This window comes from Ursus americanus, chromosome 16 (genome assembly GCF_024610735.1).
Source record: "Ursus americanus isolate L20-20 chromosome 16, mUrsAme1.1.p, whole genome shotgun sequence".
Lineage (NCBI taxonomy): Eukaryota > Metazoa > Chordata > Mammalia > Carnivora > Ursidae > Ursus > Ursus americanus.
In genome coordinates this window covers 11,712,343-11,730,489 of record NC_142142.1, presented here as the reverse complement: position 1 = coordinate 11,730,489, position 18,147 = coordinate 11,712,343, and the positions used below count along the sequence as shown (strand labels likewise).

Below are 18,147 nucleotides of genomic sequence, written 5' to 3'. Positions count from 1 at the left end.
GTCATTTGATGCACAAAAGTTTTTAATTTTCATGAAGTTCAATTTGTCTATTTTTTCTTTTGTTCCCTCTGTCTTTGGTGTTGTATCCAAGAAAACATTGCCAAACCCAGTGTCATGAAAGATTTACCCCTGTGTTTCCTTCAAAGAGTTTTATAGTTCTATTTCGTACCTTTACGTCTTTGATCTATTTCAAGTTCATTTTTATATATGGTGCAAGGTAAGTGTCCAACTTCATTCTTTTGCATGTGGATATCCAGTTTTCCTAGCACCATTTTTTGAAAAGATTGTCATTTTCCCATTGAATGGTCTTGTCATCCTTGCCTGAAAATTAGCCGTATATAAACTCATTTATTACTGGGTTCTCTATCCTAGTCCATTGGTCTATAAGTTTGTCTTTATGCTAGTACCATACTGTTTTGATTATTGTAGCTTTATAATAAGTTTTGAAATCAGGAGGTATGTGAGTCCTCCAACTGTATTCTTCTTTTTCAGGATTGCTCTGGATTCCCAGGATCCCTTGAGATTCATATGAATTTTAAGATGTAGAAAGTGCCATTGGGATCTTTTAGTTTTGTTGTTTCCTTAGCTGCAAAAGCTTTTTATCCTGATGAAGTCCCAATAGTTCATTTTTGCTTTTGTTTCCCTTGCCTCCAGAGACGTATCTAGTAATAAGTTGCTATGGCCAAGGTCAAAGAGGTTGTTGCCTGTGTTTTCCTCTAGGATTTTGATGGATTCCTGTCTCACATTTAGGTCTTTCATCTATTTTGAGTTTATTTTGTGCATGCTATAAGAAAGTGGTCCAGTTTCATTCTTCTGCATGTTGCTGTCCAATTTTCCCAATACTATTTGTTGAAGAGATTGTCTTTTTTTCCATTGGGTATTCTTTCCTGCTTTGTGGAGGAATACTTGGCCATAGAGTTGAGGTGTCTGTCTTTGTGATCTTGACAGGGATTGCATTGATTGCATTGAATCTGTAGAGTACTTTGAATAATATTGTCATCTTAACAACATTGTCTTCCAATCAATGAACATGGGATATCTTTCCATTGATTTATGTCTTCTTTAATTTCTTTTTTAAAAAATATTTATTTATTTATTTTAGAGAGAGAAAGTGCAGGGGGAGGGTAGAGTGAGATGGAGAGAGTCTCAGACTCTGCACTGAGCCTGGAGCCCCACACAGGGCCTGATCTCACAACCCTGAGATCAAGACCTAAGCTGAAACCAAGAGTCAGATGCTCAAGCGACTGCACCACCCAGGCACCCATTCTTTAATTTCTTTTAGAGGTTTTTTTAAAAAATAGTTTTCAGTGTACAAATATTTCACCTCTTTGGTTAAATTTAATTCTAAGTATTTTATTTATTTATTTTTGGTGCTATTGTAAATGGATTTTTAAGAAATGTCCTTTTTGGATTGTTCATTGCCAGTTCTCTCTAATCCTTTTTTTGAATGTGGATATTTCTTTTTATATAAGATTATTTATTTATTTGACAGAGAGAGAGCAAGCACACAAGCAGGGGGAGCAGGAGAGGGAGAAGTAGACTCCCTGCTGAGCAGGGAGCCTGATGCAGGGCTCCATCCCAGGATCCTGGGATCATGACCTGAGCCAAAGGCAGATGCTTAACCAGCTGAGCCACCCAGGTGCCCTTTGAATGTGTACATTCCTATCCTCTGTGCCACTTATTCAACTTTTCTCCTTTGTATGTATCTTGGGAGTTTCTGTATTTTTCATTTTCATTCAGTCCTGTTGCTTTCTGTTTCATATCTTTCAATTGATTTCCCATATATTTGCTGAGTTTTTAAATTTTTTATTCATGGTATGCTTTCAAGTATAGAGTTGCTTGCTTAAAATTTTTAAAATTACTTCATATTGGAGTATGTTACTCTTTTTACTTACCCCATGGCATGATTTTTTTTTTGCTATTTTATTTTTCTTTTATTTTCATTTCATGCTGATTTTTTTTTAATAATAATATTTTTTATTATATTATGTTAGTCACCATACAGTACATCCCTGGTTCTTGATGTAAAGTTCCATGATTCATTAGTTGCATATAACACCCAGTGTACCATGCAATACGTGCCCTCCTTACCACGCATCACCAGCCTATCCCATTCCCCCCTCCCCCTCCCCTCTGAAGCCCTCAGTTTGCTTCCCAGAGTCCACAATCTCCCATGCTTCATTCCCCCTTCTGATTACCCCCCTTTCTTTATACCCTTCTTCTCCTACCTATCTTCCTACTTCTTATGTTCCATAAATGAGTGAAACCATATGATAATTGTCCTTCTCTGCTTGACTTATTTCACTTAGCATTATCTCCTCCAGTCCTGTCCATGTTGCAGCAAATGTTGAGAAATTGTTCTTTTTGATAGCTGAGTAATATTCCATTGTATATATGGACCACATCTTCTTAATCCAGTCATCTGTTGAAGGGCATCTTGGCTCCTTCCACGATTTAGCTATTGTGGACAATGCTGCTATGAACATTGGGGTGCATATGGCCCTTCTCTTCACTACGTCTGTATCTTTGGGGTAAATACCCAGTAGTGCAATGGCTGGGTCATAGGGTAGCTCAATTTTTAACTTTTTAAGGGACCTCCACACTGTTTTCCAGAGTGGCTGCACCAACTTGCATTCCCACCAACAATGTAGGAGGGATCCCCTTTCTCCACATCCTCTCCAGCAATTGCTGTTTCCTGCCTTGTTAATTTTTGCCATTCTAACTGGTGTAAGGTGGTATCTTAGTGTGGTTTTGATTTGAATTTCCCTGATGGCTAATGATTTTGAACATTTTTTCATGTGTCTGTTGGCCATTTGTATGTCATCATTGGAAAAGTGTCTGTTCGTATCTTTTCTGCCCATTTTATGATTTGTTTATTTGTTTCTCGCATATTGAGTTTGAGAAGTTCTTTGTAGATCTTGGATACCAGTCTTTTATCTGTAGCATCATTTGCAAATATATTCTCCCATTCTGTGGGCTGCCTCTTAGTGTTTTTGACTGTTTCCTTGGCTGTGCAGAAGCTTTTTATCTTGATGGAGTCCCACAAGTTCATTTTACCTTTTGTTTCTCTTGCCTTTGGAGATGTGTCATGAAAAAGGTTGCTTTGGCCAATGTCGTAGAGGTTGCTGCCTATGTTCTCCTCTAGGATTTTGATGGATTCCTGTCTCACATCGAGGTCTTTCATCCATTTGGAGTTTATCTTTGTGTATGGTGTGAGAGAGTGGTCAAGTTTCATTCTTTTGCATGTAGCTGTCCAATTTTCCCAGCACCATTTATTGAAGAGATTGTCTTTTTTCCACTGGATGTTTTTTCCTGCTTTATCAAAGATTAGTTGCCCAAAGAGCCGAGGGTCCATTTCTGGGTTTTCTATTCTGTTCCATTGGTCTGTCTGGTTTTATGCCAGTACCATGCTGTCCTTGTGATCACAGCTTTGTAGTACAGCTTGAAATCCGGCAATGTGATGCCCCCAGCTTTGTTTTTCCTTTTCATCAATTCCTTGGCGATTCGGGGCCTTTTCTGGTTCCACACAAATTTAAGGGCTATTTGTTCCAGTTCTTTGAAAAATGTCATCGGTATTTTGATCGGGATAGCATTGAAAGTGTAGATTGCTCTGGGTAGCATGGACATTTTAACTATGTTAATTCTTCCTATCCATGAGCATGGAATATTTTTCCATCTTTTTATGTCTTCTTCAATGTCTTTCAAGAGTGATTTGTAGTTTCTAGAATACAGATCCTTTACGTCTCTGGTTAATTCCAAGATAATATATGATTTTTGGTGCTATTGTAAATGGAATGGATTTCCTAATTGCTCTTTCTTCAGTCTCATTGTTTGTGTATAGAAATGCAACTGATTTCTGAGCATTGATTTTGTATCCCGCCACATTACGGAATTGCTCTATAACTTCTAGTAGTTTAGGGGTGGATTCTTTTAGGTTTTCCATATAGAGTATCAGGTCATCTGCGAAGAGAGACAGGTTGACTTCTTTGCCGATTTGGATACTTTTTATCCCAATTTGTTGTCTGATTGCTGTTGCAAGGACTTCTAGTACTATGTTGAATAATAATGGTGAGAGTGGGCATCCTTGTCGTGTTCCTGATCTCAAGGGAAAGGCTTCCAGCTTTTCCCCATTGAGAATGATATTTGCTGTAGGCTTTTCATAGATGGTTTTTATGAGATTGAGGAATGTACCCTCTATCCCTACATTCTGAAGGGTTTTAATCAGGAAAGGATGCTGTATTTTGTCAAATGCTTTTTCTGCATCTATCGAGAGGATCATATGATTCTTGATTCTTTTCCTGTCGATATAATCTATCACACTGATAGATTTGCAAATGTTGAACCACCCTTGCATCCCAGGGATAAATCCCACTTGGTCATGATGGATAATCCTTTTAATGTACTGTTGAATCCTATTGGCTAGGATTTTGTTGAGAATTTTGGTGTCCATATTCATCAGGGATATCTGTCTGTAATTCTCCTTTTTGATGGGGTCATTGGTGTTAGTTGTGACCTCTCCCTTTTCATTCATAATTTTATTAATTTGGGTCCTTTCTCTATTCTTTTGGATAAGTTTTGCCAGAGGTCTGTCAATTTTATTGATTCTCTCAAAGAACCAACTTCTAGTTCTGTTGATCTGCTCTACTGTACTCCTGGTTTCTAATTCATTGATCTCTGCTCTAATCTTGATCAACTGCTTTCTCGTGCATGGATTAGGCCTGTTCTTCTGTTGCTGTTCCAGCTTCTTTAGGTGAGAATATGAAAACTGCATTTTAGATTTTTCTATTCTTTTGAGTGAGGCTTGGATGGCTGTGTATTTTCCCCTTAGGACTGCCTGCAGTGTCCCATAGGTTTTGAACTTTTGCGTTTTCATTCTCGTTGGTCTCCATAAATTGTTTAAATTGATTTTTGATTTCCTGGTTTATCGAATCATTCTTGAGCAGGATGGTTCTTAGTTTCCAAGTGTTTGAGTTTCTTCCAAATTTTTCCTTGCGATTGAGTTCCAATTTCAAAGCATTGTGGTCTGAGAATATGCAGGGAATAATTTCAGTCTTTTGGTATCAGTTGAGACCTGTTTTGTGACCCAGAACATGGTCTATTCTTGAGAATGTTCCATGTGCATTCAAATAGAATGAGTATTCTATGGTTCTGGGGTGTAGTGTTATATCTATATCTAGATCTAGATATAGATATGAGGTCCATCTGGTCTAGTATGGCATTCAAAGCTCTTGTTTCTTTGTTGATTTTCTGCTTAGGTGATCTATCTATTGCTGATAGTGGAGTGTTGAGGTCCCCTACAATTAACATATTTTTATCTGTATGTCTCTTTATTCTGGTTCAGGTTGGCTTGTGTATCTTGCTGCTCCCCTTTTGGGGGCATAGATATTTATAAATATCATATCCACTTGTTGGATACATCCTTTAAGAATAATGTAGTGCCCTTCTGTATCTCTAACTACAGTCTTTAGTTTAAAATCCAACCTGTCTGATATAAGAATTGCTACCCCAGCTTTCTTTTGAGGTCCATTGGCATGAAAGATGGTTTTCCATCCCTTTACTTTCAGTCTGGATGTATCTTTAAGTTCAAAATGAGTTTCTTGTAGACAGCAAATGGATGGGTCATGTCTTTTTATCCAATCTGCAACCCTGTGGTGTTTTATGGGAGCATTTAGGCCATTCACATTGAGGATGATTATTGAGAGATATGATTTTAATGATGTCATGTTCCCTATAAAGTCTTTGTTTCTATCAATTGTGACTTTCTGTTCTGTATCACTCTTGGGGCCTTTTTATTTTTCTAGAACCCCCGTTAATATCTCTGGTAGGGCTGGTTTCGTGGTTACGAAATTGGTCAGTGACTGGCGATTCTGGAAGGTCCTTATCTCTCCATCAATTCTGAATGACAGACTTGCTGGATAAAGGATCCTTGGCTGCATGTTTTTCTCTGAAAGAGCTTTAAAAATGCCCCCCCCAACCCTTTCTCTCATTCCAGGTCTGTGTAGACAGGTCTGACGTAATCCTGATACTTTTGCCTTGGTACGTGAGAAATTTCTTTGCCCTGGCCACTTTCAGTACTGTATCCTTGGATCTAATATTTGTGAAATGCACTATGACGTGACATGGCGTAGGTTTGTCGTGGTTGAGCTTGGGAGGGGTCCTCTCTGCCTCTTGGACACGAATGTTTGTTTCCCTTGCTAGATTAGGGGAGTTTTCAGCTATAATTTGTTCAAATATCTCTTCTAGATCTCTCTTTTTCTCCACCCCCTTGGGGATGCTGATGATTCTGACATTGGAACGTTTCATTGAGTCAGTAATCTCCCATAACCTACATTCTTGAGATTGGATTTTTTTGAGCCAAGTTTCTGTTTTAGTTTTCTCTTCTACCATCCCATCCTCCAATTCGCTAATTCGTTCTTCTGCCTCATTTACCCTGGCCATCAGAGCATCTAGTTTTGACTGCATTTGATTCATAGCATTTTTTAATTTCTGCCAGATTTGTTCTCATTTCCACCTTTAGAGAGTCTATATTCTCGTTAATATTTTCATTAATATTTTTTTCATGTCTACACATCATCTTGACCATTGTTACTCTGAACTCCATTTCTGATAATTTGGTTATATCCATATCCATTAGTTCTGTGGCAGAGGCCACCAACTCATTGTCTTTTCTTTGCTGGGGGGATTTCTCCTTCTCATGATTCTGATGAGGAGAGGTTGCGGGGTTGTCCAGAGCCCAAATTATTGACCAGGACCGAGGCAGTGTGCACTTGTTTTATACGGACCTTAGGGATGTGGGCTTCTTGATTTTTCAGCCTGCCTTCTGGGGGAGGGGCCTGCGGCCCTGATACTCAGGCAACCCTGTTTGGGTAGAGTCTCGTGTCCCCTGTGAAGGGGGATGGGGATGGGCACACTGTGAGCCAGTATTTCCAGGCTTTTGTTCTCTGGCGGCTTTCCCTGGCGGTTTTCTGTGCCTCTTCTGAGAGAGCGGCAGTGGCTGAATCCCAGCCTCTGTCTCAGAACAGAGAGATCACAGACCGCTCTCCACTGAGCTCTTCTGGCCTCTTTAACCCTGTTTCTGTTGGTGCTGCTAAACCATGCAGCATCCCAGGATGCGTGCCCCACAGCCGGTGTCCTAGTCCTCACTTCCACGACCGGCAGGTCTCTGTCCTTTGTGTTTCTAACACCGCCATCTGCCAGCTGCCCCCGCGCGCTCTGGAGCTCCATTTCAGTGTGCTTCGTGCGCACTCCAGAGCTCCAGTTTTCAGACTGGTCATGCACGTTCCCAGGCTCACGGTCTCAGCCTGCTCTCTCACGGGTGCTGGTCTGCGAATCCGCCCACTCCCCAGTGCAGGTGGCTACCACTTCCCAGTGCCTGAGCATGGAGGCTCCCTCCCCCTTCTGTTTATCTTCCGATATCTGTGTGCAGATTCATGGCTCCCCACTTTGTACCTCAATACTCAGTGCTGGAGGTGTTCATTTGTAGAGATCCAGGTGTATCTTCCTACATCTCAGGCTGATTCCGTGGATGTTCAGGATGGTCTGGTACCTATCCAGCTCGACTCAGGAGACCAGCTGAAAAAGGGGACCCCTACTCCTCCACCATCTTAACTCCTCTCTCATGGCATGATTTTTTTTTTTTGTATGCATTTCTTGCTCTGAAGTTATGAGTCTTATTTTCTGCTGATTCTCACAGTGCCCTTGTAAAAATACTTCAGTGATTTTTCTTGTTCATAATAGAACATATTAAATTTGATGGACTAATTAATTAGCAAGGCAATTCTAGTTCTCAAAAGAGGAGAATCTTGGGTACTTCACACTTAGTTCAAGGTCTCCTTCTCTTCTTTCTCAAATTAAAGGCAGTTTCTTTAATGTATAGTTACCTTTTGGTAACCCTGATCTTTCTTTTTGTGTGTTTGTTTCAAATTTTTATTTGAATTCTAGGTAGTTAATATATAGTGTAATATTGGTTTCAGGAGGGGAATTTAGTGATTCATCACTTATATATAACATCCAGTGCTCATGACAACAGGTGCTCTCCTTAATACCCATCACCCATTTAACCCATCCACCACCCCCTTCCCTCCATCAATCCTCAGTTTGTTCTCTATAGTTAAGAGTCTTTTATGGTTTGCTTCCCTCTCTTTTTTTCCTTCCCCTATGTTCATCTGTTTTTTTCTTAAATTCTACATATGAGGGAAATCATATGGTATTTATCTTTCTGTGATTTATTTCACTTAGCATAATACACTCTAGCTCTATCCATGTCATTGCAAATGGCACAATTTCATTCTTTTTGATGGCTGAGTAATATTCCATTGTATATATACACCACGTCTTCTTTATCCATTCATCAGTTGGTCAACATTTGGGCTCTCTTCACAGTTTGATTATTGTTGATAATGCTGCTCTATACATTGGAGTGCATGTGTCCTTTCAAATCACTATTTTGTATCCTTTGGATAAATAACTAACAGTACAATTGTGGGGTCCTAAGGTAGTTCTATTTTTAACTTTTTGTGGAACCTCCATACTCTTCTCCAGAGTGACTGCACCAGGTTGCATTCCCACCAACAGTGTAAGAGGGTTCCCCTTTCTCCATATCCTTGCCAACATCTGTTGTTTCCTGAGTTGCTCATTTTAGCCATTCTGACAGGTGTGTGGTGATATCTCATTGTGGTTTTGATTTGTACTTCCCTGATGCCAAGTGATGTTGAGCATCTTTTCCTATGTCTATTAGCCATCTGATGTCTTCTTTGGAGAAATGTCTATTCGTGTATTCTGCGCACTACTTAACTGGATTTTTTGTTTTTCAGGTGTTAAGTTTGGTAAGTTCTTTATAGATTTCAGATACTAACCTTTTATCAGATAAGTCATTTGCAAATATCTTCTTCAATTCTGTCAGTTGCCTTTTAGTTTTATTGACTGTTTCCTTTGCTATGCAGAAGGTTTTTATCTTGATGAAGTCCTAATAGTTCATTTTTGCTTTTGTTTCCCTTGCCTCTGGAGACATATCTAGTAAGAAGCTGCTATGGCTGGGGTCAGAGAGGTTTCTGCCTGTGTTCCTCTCTAGGATTTTGGTGGATTCCTGTCTCACATTTAGGTATTTCATTCATTTTGAGTTTATTTTTGTGTATGGTATAAGAAAGTGGTCCAGTTTCATTCTTCTGCATGTTGCTGTCCAGTTTTCCCAACACCATTTGTTGAAGAAATTGTCTGAGAGCTTTTCCTCTATGGTCAGGAACAAGACAGGTATGTCCACTGTCACCATTGTTATTTAATATAGTACAGGAAGTCTTAGCCCCAGCAATCAGACAACAAAAGAAGGCATCCAAATCAGCAAGGAAGAAGTCAAACTTTCACTATTTGCAGATGTCATGATACTCTATGTAGAAAACCTGAAAGACTCCACCAAAAAATTGCTAGATCTGATAGACAAATTCAAAAAAGTCACAGGATACAAAATCAATGTGCAGAAATCTGCTGCATTTCTATACACCAATAATGAAGCAGCAGAAGGAGAAACCAAGGAATGGATCCCCTTTACAACTGCACCAAAACCTGTAAGAAAAACCTAACCAAAGAGGTAAAAGTTCTGTACTCTAAAAAGTATAGAACACTTATGAAAGAAACTGGAGGACACAAAGAAATTGAAAAACATTAAATGCTTATGAATTGGAAGAACATTGTTAAAATGTCACTTTATGATATTGAGGTATGTTCCTTCTATCCCTACTCTGTTGAGGTTTTTATCAAGAATTGATGCTGTATTTTGTCAGATGCTTTTCCTGCATCTATTGAAAGGATAATATGGTTCTTATCCTTTTTTTTTTTTAATGTGGTGTATCACATTGATTTATGGATGTTGAACCACCCCTGCAGTCTGGTAATAAATCGCACTTGGTCATAGTGAATAATCCTTTTAATATACTGCTGGATCCAATTTGCTAGTATCTTGGTGAGAATTTTTGTATCTATGTTCATCAGGGATATTGGTCTGAAATTCTCCTTTTTAGTGGGGTCTTTGTCTGGTTTGGGGATCAAGGTATTGCTGGCCTCATAGAATGAGTTTGGAAGTTTTCCTTCCATTTCTGTTTTTTTTTTTTTTTTTTGGAACAGTTTCAGAAGAATAGATGTTAATTCTTTAAATATTTGGTAGAATTCCCCTAGGAAGCCATCCAGCCCTGGACTCTTGTTTTTTGGGAGATTTTTTTACTCTGATTCAATTTCTTTGCTGGTTATGGGTCTGTTCAGATTTTCTATTTCTTCCTGTTTCAGTTTTGGTAGTTTATATGTTTCTAGGAATTTACCCATTTCTTCCAGATTGCCAAATTTGTTGGTATATAATTGCTCATAATACTCTCTTATAATCGTGTTTCTGTGGTGTTGGTTGTGATCTCTCCTCTTTCATTCATGATTTTATTTGGGTCCTTTTTTTTTTTTTTTTGATAAGTCTGACTAGGGGGTAATCAATTTTGTTTATTCTTTCAAAGAACCAGCTACTAGTTTTGTCGATCTGTTCTACTGCGTTTTTTTTTTTTTAATTTCTATGTCATTGATCTTTGCCTTAATCTCTATTTTTTCCTTTTCCTGCTGGATTTAGGCTTTATTTGTCATTCTTTTTTCTAGCTGTTTTTGGTGTAAAGTTAGGTTGTGTCTTTGAGACTCTTCTTGCTTCTTGAGGAAGGCCTACGTTGTTACATACTTCCCTCTTAGGACTGCCTGTGCTGCATCTCAAAGATTTTGGACCATTGGTTTACATTTTCATTTGCCTCCATGTATTTTTTTTAATTTCCTCTTTGATTTCTTCACTGACCCATTCATTGTTTAGTAGCATGTTGTTTAGCCTCCATGTGTTTGTGTTTTTCTGGGTTTTTTTCTTGTAATTGATTTCTAATTCCATGCTGTTGTGGTCAGAAAAGATGCATGACATTTCAGTCTTCTTAAATTTATTAAGAAGTGTTGTTCAAAGTCACAGTTTCCTTATTGGTTTTCTGTACAGAAGATCTATCCTTTGATGTAAGTAGGGTGTTAAAGTTCCCTACTATTATTATTCCCTACTGTTAATTTCTTCCTTTATAAATGTTAATATTTGCTCTATGTGTATAGTTTCTCCAGTGTGGATGCATTGATGTTTACAATTGTTACATCCTCTTCCTGGATTGATCCCTGTATCATTATGTAATGCCCTTCTTTGGTCTCATTACAGTCTTCTTCTAAAGTCTATTTTGTCTAACATAAGGATTGCTACTCTGGCTTTTTCCCCCTTGTATTTGCATGGAATATGTTTTTCCATTGCTTCACTTTCAGTCTGTATGTGTCTTTATGTCTGAAGTGAGTCTCTTGTTGGCAGCATATAGATGGGTCTTGTTTTTTTTTAATCCATTCCATCACCCTATGTTATTTGATTAAAGCATTTAGACCATGTACATTTCATCATTGATAGGTATGTAATTATTGCCATTTTTAACTGTTTTTTGGTTGTTTTTGTAGTTCTCTGTTCCTTTCTTCTTCTCCTATACTCTTTCTTGTTATTGATGGCTTTCGTGTATCTCTTATAGGGTTTTGCTTTGTGCTTACCATGAAGTTCATATGTAACATTCTAAGTACCTGGTATATTATGTTGATAGTCACTTAAATTTGAACACTTTCAAAAGGAACTTGCATTTTAGTCTCACCCTCCATGTTTTATGATTATGTTGTCATTTTTTTGTGAGTCCACTTAACTAATATTTTAGATATAAGTGATTTTACTACAAGTAAAATCACAAGTGATTGCTCTACTGGCTTTACTGTATGTTTTCTTTTACTTGTGAATTTTTTCCTTTCATAAATTTCTTACAGTTATGGCCTTTTCTACTTAAAGAAGTCCCTTTAACATTTCTTGTAAGGCCAGTATAGTGGTGAAAACTCCTTTAACTTATTTTGGAAACCCTTTACCTCTTCCTCAGTTCTGAATGATAATCTCGCCAGGTAGAATATTGTTGGTTGTATGTTTTTTCCTTTCAGCACTTTAAATATATCAAGCCGCTTTCTTCTGGCCTGGGAATTTTTCTGTTGAAAAATCAGTTGATAGCCTTATGGTGTTTCCCTTGTACATTACTAGTTGCTTCTCTCTCTGCTTAAAAAAAAAAAAAATTACACTTTGACATTTTAATAGCTATGTGTCATGGTTTTGGACCTCATTGGGTTCATCTTGTTTTTAACTTTATGTGCTTCCTAAACCTGTTTCCTTCCTGGGGTTATGGAAGTTTTCAGTTGTTTCTTCAAATAAGTTTTCTGCCTTTCTCTCTCTCTTTTCCCTGTGGAACCCCTATAATGCAAATGTTTGTTCATTTGATGTTGCTCAAGAGACCTCTAATCCTGGGGCGCCTGGGTGGCTCAGTCGTTAAGCATCTGCCTTTGGCTCAGGGTGTGATCCCAGCGTTCTGGGATTGAGCCCCACATCAGGATCCTCCGCTGGGAGCCTGCTTCTTCCTCTCTCACTCCCCCTGCTTGTGTTTCCTTTCTCACTGGCCATCTCTCTGTCAAATGAATAAATAAAATCTTAAAAAAAAAAAGAGAGAGAGACCTCTAAGCCTATCCTTTTTAAAATTATTTTTTCCCAGGCTGCCTGGCTGGCTTAGTTGGTAGAGTATGTGACTCTTGATCTCAGGATTAAGTTCAAGCCCCACATTCGGTACAGAGATTACTTAAAAAAAATAAAATCTTAAATTTTTTTTTTTTTTTTTGCTATTCAGCTCAGGTGCTCTCCCTTTCCCTGTCTTCCAGATCTCTGCTCTGTTCTTCTGAATCCTTGAATCTGTTGATTCCTTCTAGTGTGTTTTTCATTTAGGTTATTGTGTTCTTAAACTGTGGCCCTTTTTTTATGTTTTCTCTTTGTTGAAGTTCTAAGTTCATCTATTCTCTCCAGTCTGGTGAACATCTTTATGACCATCACTCTGAAGTCGTTATCAGGTAGACTGGTTATCTACATTTCATTTAGTTCTTTTCTGGGGTTTTGTCTTGTTCTTTCATTTGCAGCATATTCCTCTGTCTCCTCATTTTGCTTGACTCTGTGTTTCTATAAATTAGGCAGAACAGCTACTTCTCCTAAACTTAGAGGAATGGTCTTGTTTATGGTCATCCCTTGTGTATACTGTTATGCCTGGTGAGTTTGGCTGGTTATGAGTTGGGGGTTCCAGGGCACTCTGGATGGCCAAAGCTGGAGTGGGTGTGGGCAGGGGTGGTCTCGAGATTCTCTGTGCAGTCAGTGCCCTGGAAGCACTACTGAAACTGAAGTGGGTGCAGGTCGGGTGTTCCACGGTGCTCAATTCAGAGGCACCCTGGCAGGGCAGCTAGAGCTGAGGTGTGCATCTGTGCCAGGAGTACCTTAGCAAGTTGTCTGGAGCCAAAGTGGTTTGGACGTAGGGTGTTCCAGGGTGCTTTACGCCTATGCCACCATGGCAAGATGGCTCTAACTGTAGCGAGCACTGACCAGGGTTGTCCCAGTTTGTGCTACACTGGGGCTGCCTTAGAGGGATGGCTTAGGCTGGTGTGGGTTAGGGCTCTGAGGATCACTGTGACAGTAGGCCAGCTAGGATGCCCAGACCCTGCTTCCATCCACATTTGCCAGCTCCTGTTACCCAGAGAGGGTTCCAGCCACCTCCCCCACTGTTTGGCAGGCTTCTATGACTGGTTGCTTTATATTCTAGTTGCCCTTTTAAACCAAGACCTTTTTTTTTTTCCTGTGCCTCAGGGCAGACAAATCAGTTTACAACCCCTCAGTATTATCCATCCCCACCACTGCAGTTTGCAGAGTTGGTGTGGGGATTCTCTTCCTTACTATGTCTCTGTCTCTCCTGCCATTCTCTGTGTGGTTTCTTTCATGGTGAAGAAGCTGTCAATCAGCCCTCAGGTCATCTTCAGGAGAAATTGCTCTATAAATAGGTGTCTGTGGAGGAGGTGAGTTCAGCATCTTCCTACATCACCATCTTGGACCAGAACCAGTAGTGTTTTTCAGGTGTCCTATATCTTACTGATTTTCTGCCTAGTTCTATTCGTTACTGAGAATGGAGTATTGAAATCTTCAAGTATAATTGTAGATTTCTCTTTGTAGTCTTATCTGTCTTTGTTTCGTGTGTTTTGAAAAACTGTTAATAGGTGTGTAAATATTTAGGGTTATGGCTTCTTGATGAAATGACCTCTTTATCATTAGAAATGAACTTCTTTATCTCTGCTAATATTCTTGCTCTGAAGTCTACTTTGTGTGATATTAATAGCACCTCCATCTCTTTAGTATTAACAAGGTTTTTATTTTTCCATTCTTTTTTTTTTTCAATTTATTTGTGTCTTTGTATCTAAAGTGAATTTCTTATAGACAGTGTATAGTTGGGTATAGGCTTATCTTTTTACATTTTCACATTCTTCTTGATTTGGTCCCCAAAACTCCTCATTATATTGCTAACTCTAATAATTTTGCTATGTTTCTTTGTATTTTGTCCATTTGAAAAATTTGCTCCAAGTAGGAGAGTAAGTCTGAATTCTCTATTACCAGTTTTTCCATCAGTCAATTAGTCAAAAGATATTTATCAAGCACCTAGTATGTGACATTTTTCTGGATACCAGGGATATAGTGGCAAGCAAACCAAAGGTCCCTGGCCTCAAGAAGCTCACATTGTAGTGGGGAAACATGTTTCTTTTTCCCTATAAACTGATTTGAAACCAATTATTGTAAAATACATAATCTTTAAGAAAATGCTACTTTTGGAGAGCTTCCTTTGGAGCTTCCATAACCTCACATAATGGACTTGTTTTTGCCCCAGGCAGAATTGGAGGGCCACTTACAAGTTTTCCCAAAATCTTGGGGGAGCATTTTAGAAGAATGAGCCTGAGGGAGTGGGGGTGGTTCTAACATTTAAGAGATGACAGTAAGTTCACCACATAGCACACACAGATCGGGGAAGTGACACTAAAGAGTCTGTGTTTATGTCTTTTCTATCTCCTACAGATATTCAGGAACCAGCCTCTGACATAGAAAATGAGTCACAGAAAACCCTTGGACTGTGGCCACCTTCCAGCCATCCTAAATCCCCCAAACTTTCAGATATCCAAACTCCTTCTGTGTCACAGAAGCCCCCAAGCACGAGGCCCTCAGACCAGCAATACTCCCCCAAGGATGATGTGAAACCACTGGTGACCCCACAAGGGGAAGGTCAAGCCACCAATGTCCCCCAAGGAGATCTAACTACCAATGTCCCCCAGGGGGAAGGTCAAACCACCAGTGTTCCCCAGGGGGGAAGTCAAACCACCAGTGTCCCCCAGGGGGAAAGTCAAACCACCAGTATCCCCCAGGGGGAAAGTCAAACCACCAGTGTCCCCTAAGAACATCAAACCACCACTGTTCCCCCACCAGGGGAGTCATCAGACAGACCCCCTCCACTAAATCACATTGACCCCCTGCCACAGAAACCCTGGGATTCACAGTGCCCACCAAAGAGGCCTCCATCTGGAAAATCCCAGGAGACCCTCATCGTTAAATCCTCTTGCCAGGAGTCCCTTCATACAGTGCATTCCTTCTCTAGCATGTCCTCCTTCTCCTACAGGATGTCTTTGGAGAAAATTTCATTGTGCCTTGCCTTCTCCTCCCTCTTCCTCTCTGTGCCTAAGGGTGGTGATGGTGGGGAATAGTCAAGAAAGGAGTTCAGAAGGGCCACTGAGGCTCTGAGGAGGACCATTCTGGTCTAGCGCTTTCCATAAAGAATGCATCGTACAGGGGTGGGCAAGGGAGTTGTAGTCTTGGAGTTGGAGCTAGTTGTTCTCTGATGTTACAGGGTTTCTCATCCTAACCCTTCATAGTACTCCCTGCTAAAGGATGGCTTTGTGCACATCAGTGTGGAATAAAGGCAACCTCTCGGGAACCCAGAAGGTAAATGATGTATTATTTGGACCCCTCTGTGATCACTCAGGCTGACAGAGACTAGGGGATGAGTGCAAAAGTGATGCCATCCTGAGTCAGCGAATGAGAAGTGGCATGAGTTGGAGGAAAGATCTCATCCCACACACACATACCCTGTGATCTAATGTGCAGTGGGATGATGGGTAAAATTCTGTGCCCACCCACCAGCCCTAAGCCTTGAAGGGGAACTAGAGCACAGAACAAACATCTGGAGCCCCTTGTGTCTGAGAGCTAAATGCTAGAAGCAGTGAACTGAGTTCTGTGTGACTTTTACCTATTCACACTCCTTCTCTGAGCCTCTGTAGCTCCATCAATATGATGGCGTAGGGGCAGACCATCACTGCACCTTCCTTCTGGCTCACACTGATCCTGGGCTTCCTGTAGAACCGTGTGAACATCAGTGGGGCAAAGCTGTCTCAGACAGCACATGATCACCCCAGGAAGCAGGGCTGTCTGGGTGGAGTCCTCCATTTTCACAGGCAGCCCCTCCCACACAGGTAGCTGGGGAATAGCGCTCCCTGTGGCATGTTTGGGCATCCAGATGCAGATGACCCAAGACATTAAAGACTCAGCTCTGCTGCAGTATTAGGGGGACCTTGGGGGCTGATCATAAACATGCCTTCCTCAAGGGGATTCTCCACTGTCATTTCTCTAGGCGCTCCTTCTAGCCACAGCCTAGGAGGATGCCCCACCCGCATACCTGCCTAGATCATGGCCCAACTTGGTTGTTTCATCATGGTCACAAAGTAACATTTATAGGCACTCTCAGGACATAGGGATTTAACCCAAGGCAGCATCCTTCTTGGAGTTGTTGATGAACTAAGGAGAGGTCTCTGAGAGGACGCTGGGGCCACTCTGGCTCCACTGGCCCTAGTTAGGGCCCAGAAGCTGGTTCCTACATCTAGATCCCCAGCCCCTGCACACTTAAGTCCCTATCTCCCAGACTGATGTCCCAACATTTACCCCCAACCCGCCCTGGTCCCAACCAGTCCCTTTAAGCCCTTTCAAGCACACCTTGGGCTCAGGGACCCCAACCCCCAAACACAGACCAGCTTAGCCCTGCACACATAGACTGAGGAGATACTTAACACAGGCCACTCCCACAGGGCCCTGTCTTTGTTCCATACACACTCCCTCACTCTCTCCCCTTCCCCCAGCAAAGACACTATAGGGCCAAAAGATTAAACACATCCTTTATACCCTCAGGTGATCAGGGGAACTAGCACAGGGGCTCAGCACTCACACTGCAATATATAAAAGTGGTCTGTCTCCCCCATCCCAGCTGAGGATCCTGGACTTACAGGAATTAAGCCACTCCCTTAGGTTTCAGAATATTCTTGGTTGGTTTGGTTTGGTTGGTCCCAGTATGGAGAACTAAGTTGTCCTCTTGATCCCCTGTTGCAGTGGTGCACAGAAAGTCAAGGGAGGTCACATGGTAGGACTGGTCTAAGAAAGGCATCCAAGGAGCACAGGCTCTTACTAGGAAGGCCACAGCAAGCCAGGACTAGAACCAACCCTCAGGAGTGGATCGAGGGAGTTCTGCATCCCAGCAAGGCTGCCTCGCTGGAAGAAGGATAGGAAGCCAAGTTGGTGTAATCAGTGGTGGCCGGCTGGCGCAGACTCCCTGCCCAGATGACAAAGTCCTCCCCAACCTGCAGAGGTAGCTGATGGGCCTGAGCCAGCACCACCTCCCTCACTGTTCACTTGCCACTCCTGGAGCCCCGCTGTTTGCTCATGGCCGTGAGCATCTGGCTAATGTAGGAAGTCAGGAGGTCATCCATCTTGTAGCCCTGGAAACAGCAGCAAGAAGATAAACAGAGCAAAAAGTGTGACAGAGCCAACCCACTCAGACCCAGAACCCTTCCAGGAAACTGCAGAGGGCAGAGCCCTGGACAAAGGATAATCCTGTCCTGCTCTAGACCCAGTCTCCCCAGCTGTATACTTGAAGGGCTGGACTCATCCAGCCAGATGTCTAAGGTTCTAAGTTGTTATGACCAGACGTGAAGGCCCTAGCTTGTAGGTCCCTCACATGCTGATGACTCTAAAGGCTCTACCAGTTGAGCCATGCCTTTGAAGTTCAGCTCAGTCGAAGAAGCCTCATTGCTAATGCGTCTGCTGTTGAATTCAGGGGCTAAAGGCTCAGTTCCCAGATACTAAAGTCACTCAAACTATAATTATTAAATGAGGGGTCTCTTCCTCAGCCCCAAATTAAG

At 41.1% G+C, this 18,147-nt stretch overlaps 2 protein-coding genes across 7 annotated transcripts in view; one reads left to right on the top strand and one right to left on the bottom strand.

The window, feature by feature from the left end:
* The window catches only part of GDPD4 (glycerophosphodiester phosphodiesterase domain containing 4), a 133,763-nt gene extending 118,323 nt beyond the window's left edge, over positions 1-15,440 (top strand). The window contains exons 16-17 of the mRNA XM_087868179.1: positions 14,987-15,159; positions 15,248-15,440. Of these exons, the coding sequence (XP_087724305.1) occupies positions 14,987-15,159; positions 15,248-15,421 (347 nt within the window). The 3' untranslated portion in view covers positions 15,422-15,440. The remainder of the gene's footprint in view (positions 1-14,986; positions 15,160-15,247) is intronic.
* A 1,666-nt stretch (positions 15,441-17,106) lies between these two features.
* MYO7A (myosin VIIA) overlaps positions 17,107-18,147 on the bottom strand; it is a 79,431-nt gene continuing 78,390 nt past the window's right edge. For all 6 annotated transcript variants that reach the window (XM_087868178.1, XM_045816141.2, XM_045816146.2 and 3 more), the window contains one exon: positions 17,107-17,724. In XM_087868178.1, the coding sequence (XP_087724304.1) occupies positions 17,635-17,724 (90 nt within the window). In that variant the 3' untranslated portion in view covers positions 17,107-17,634. The remainder of the gene's footprint in view (positions 17,725-18,147) is intronic.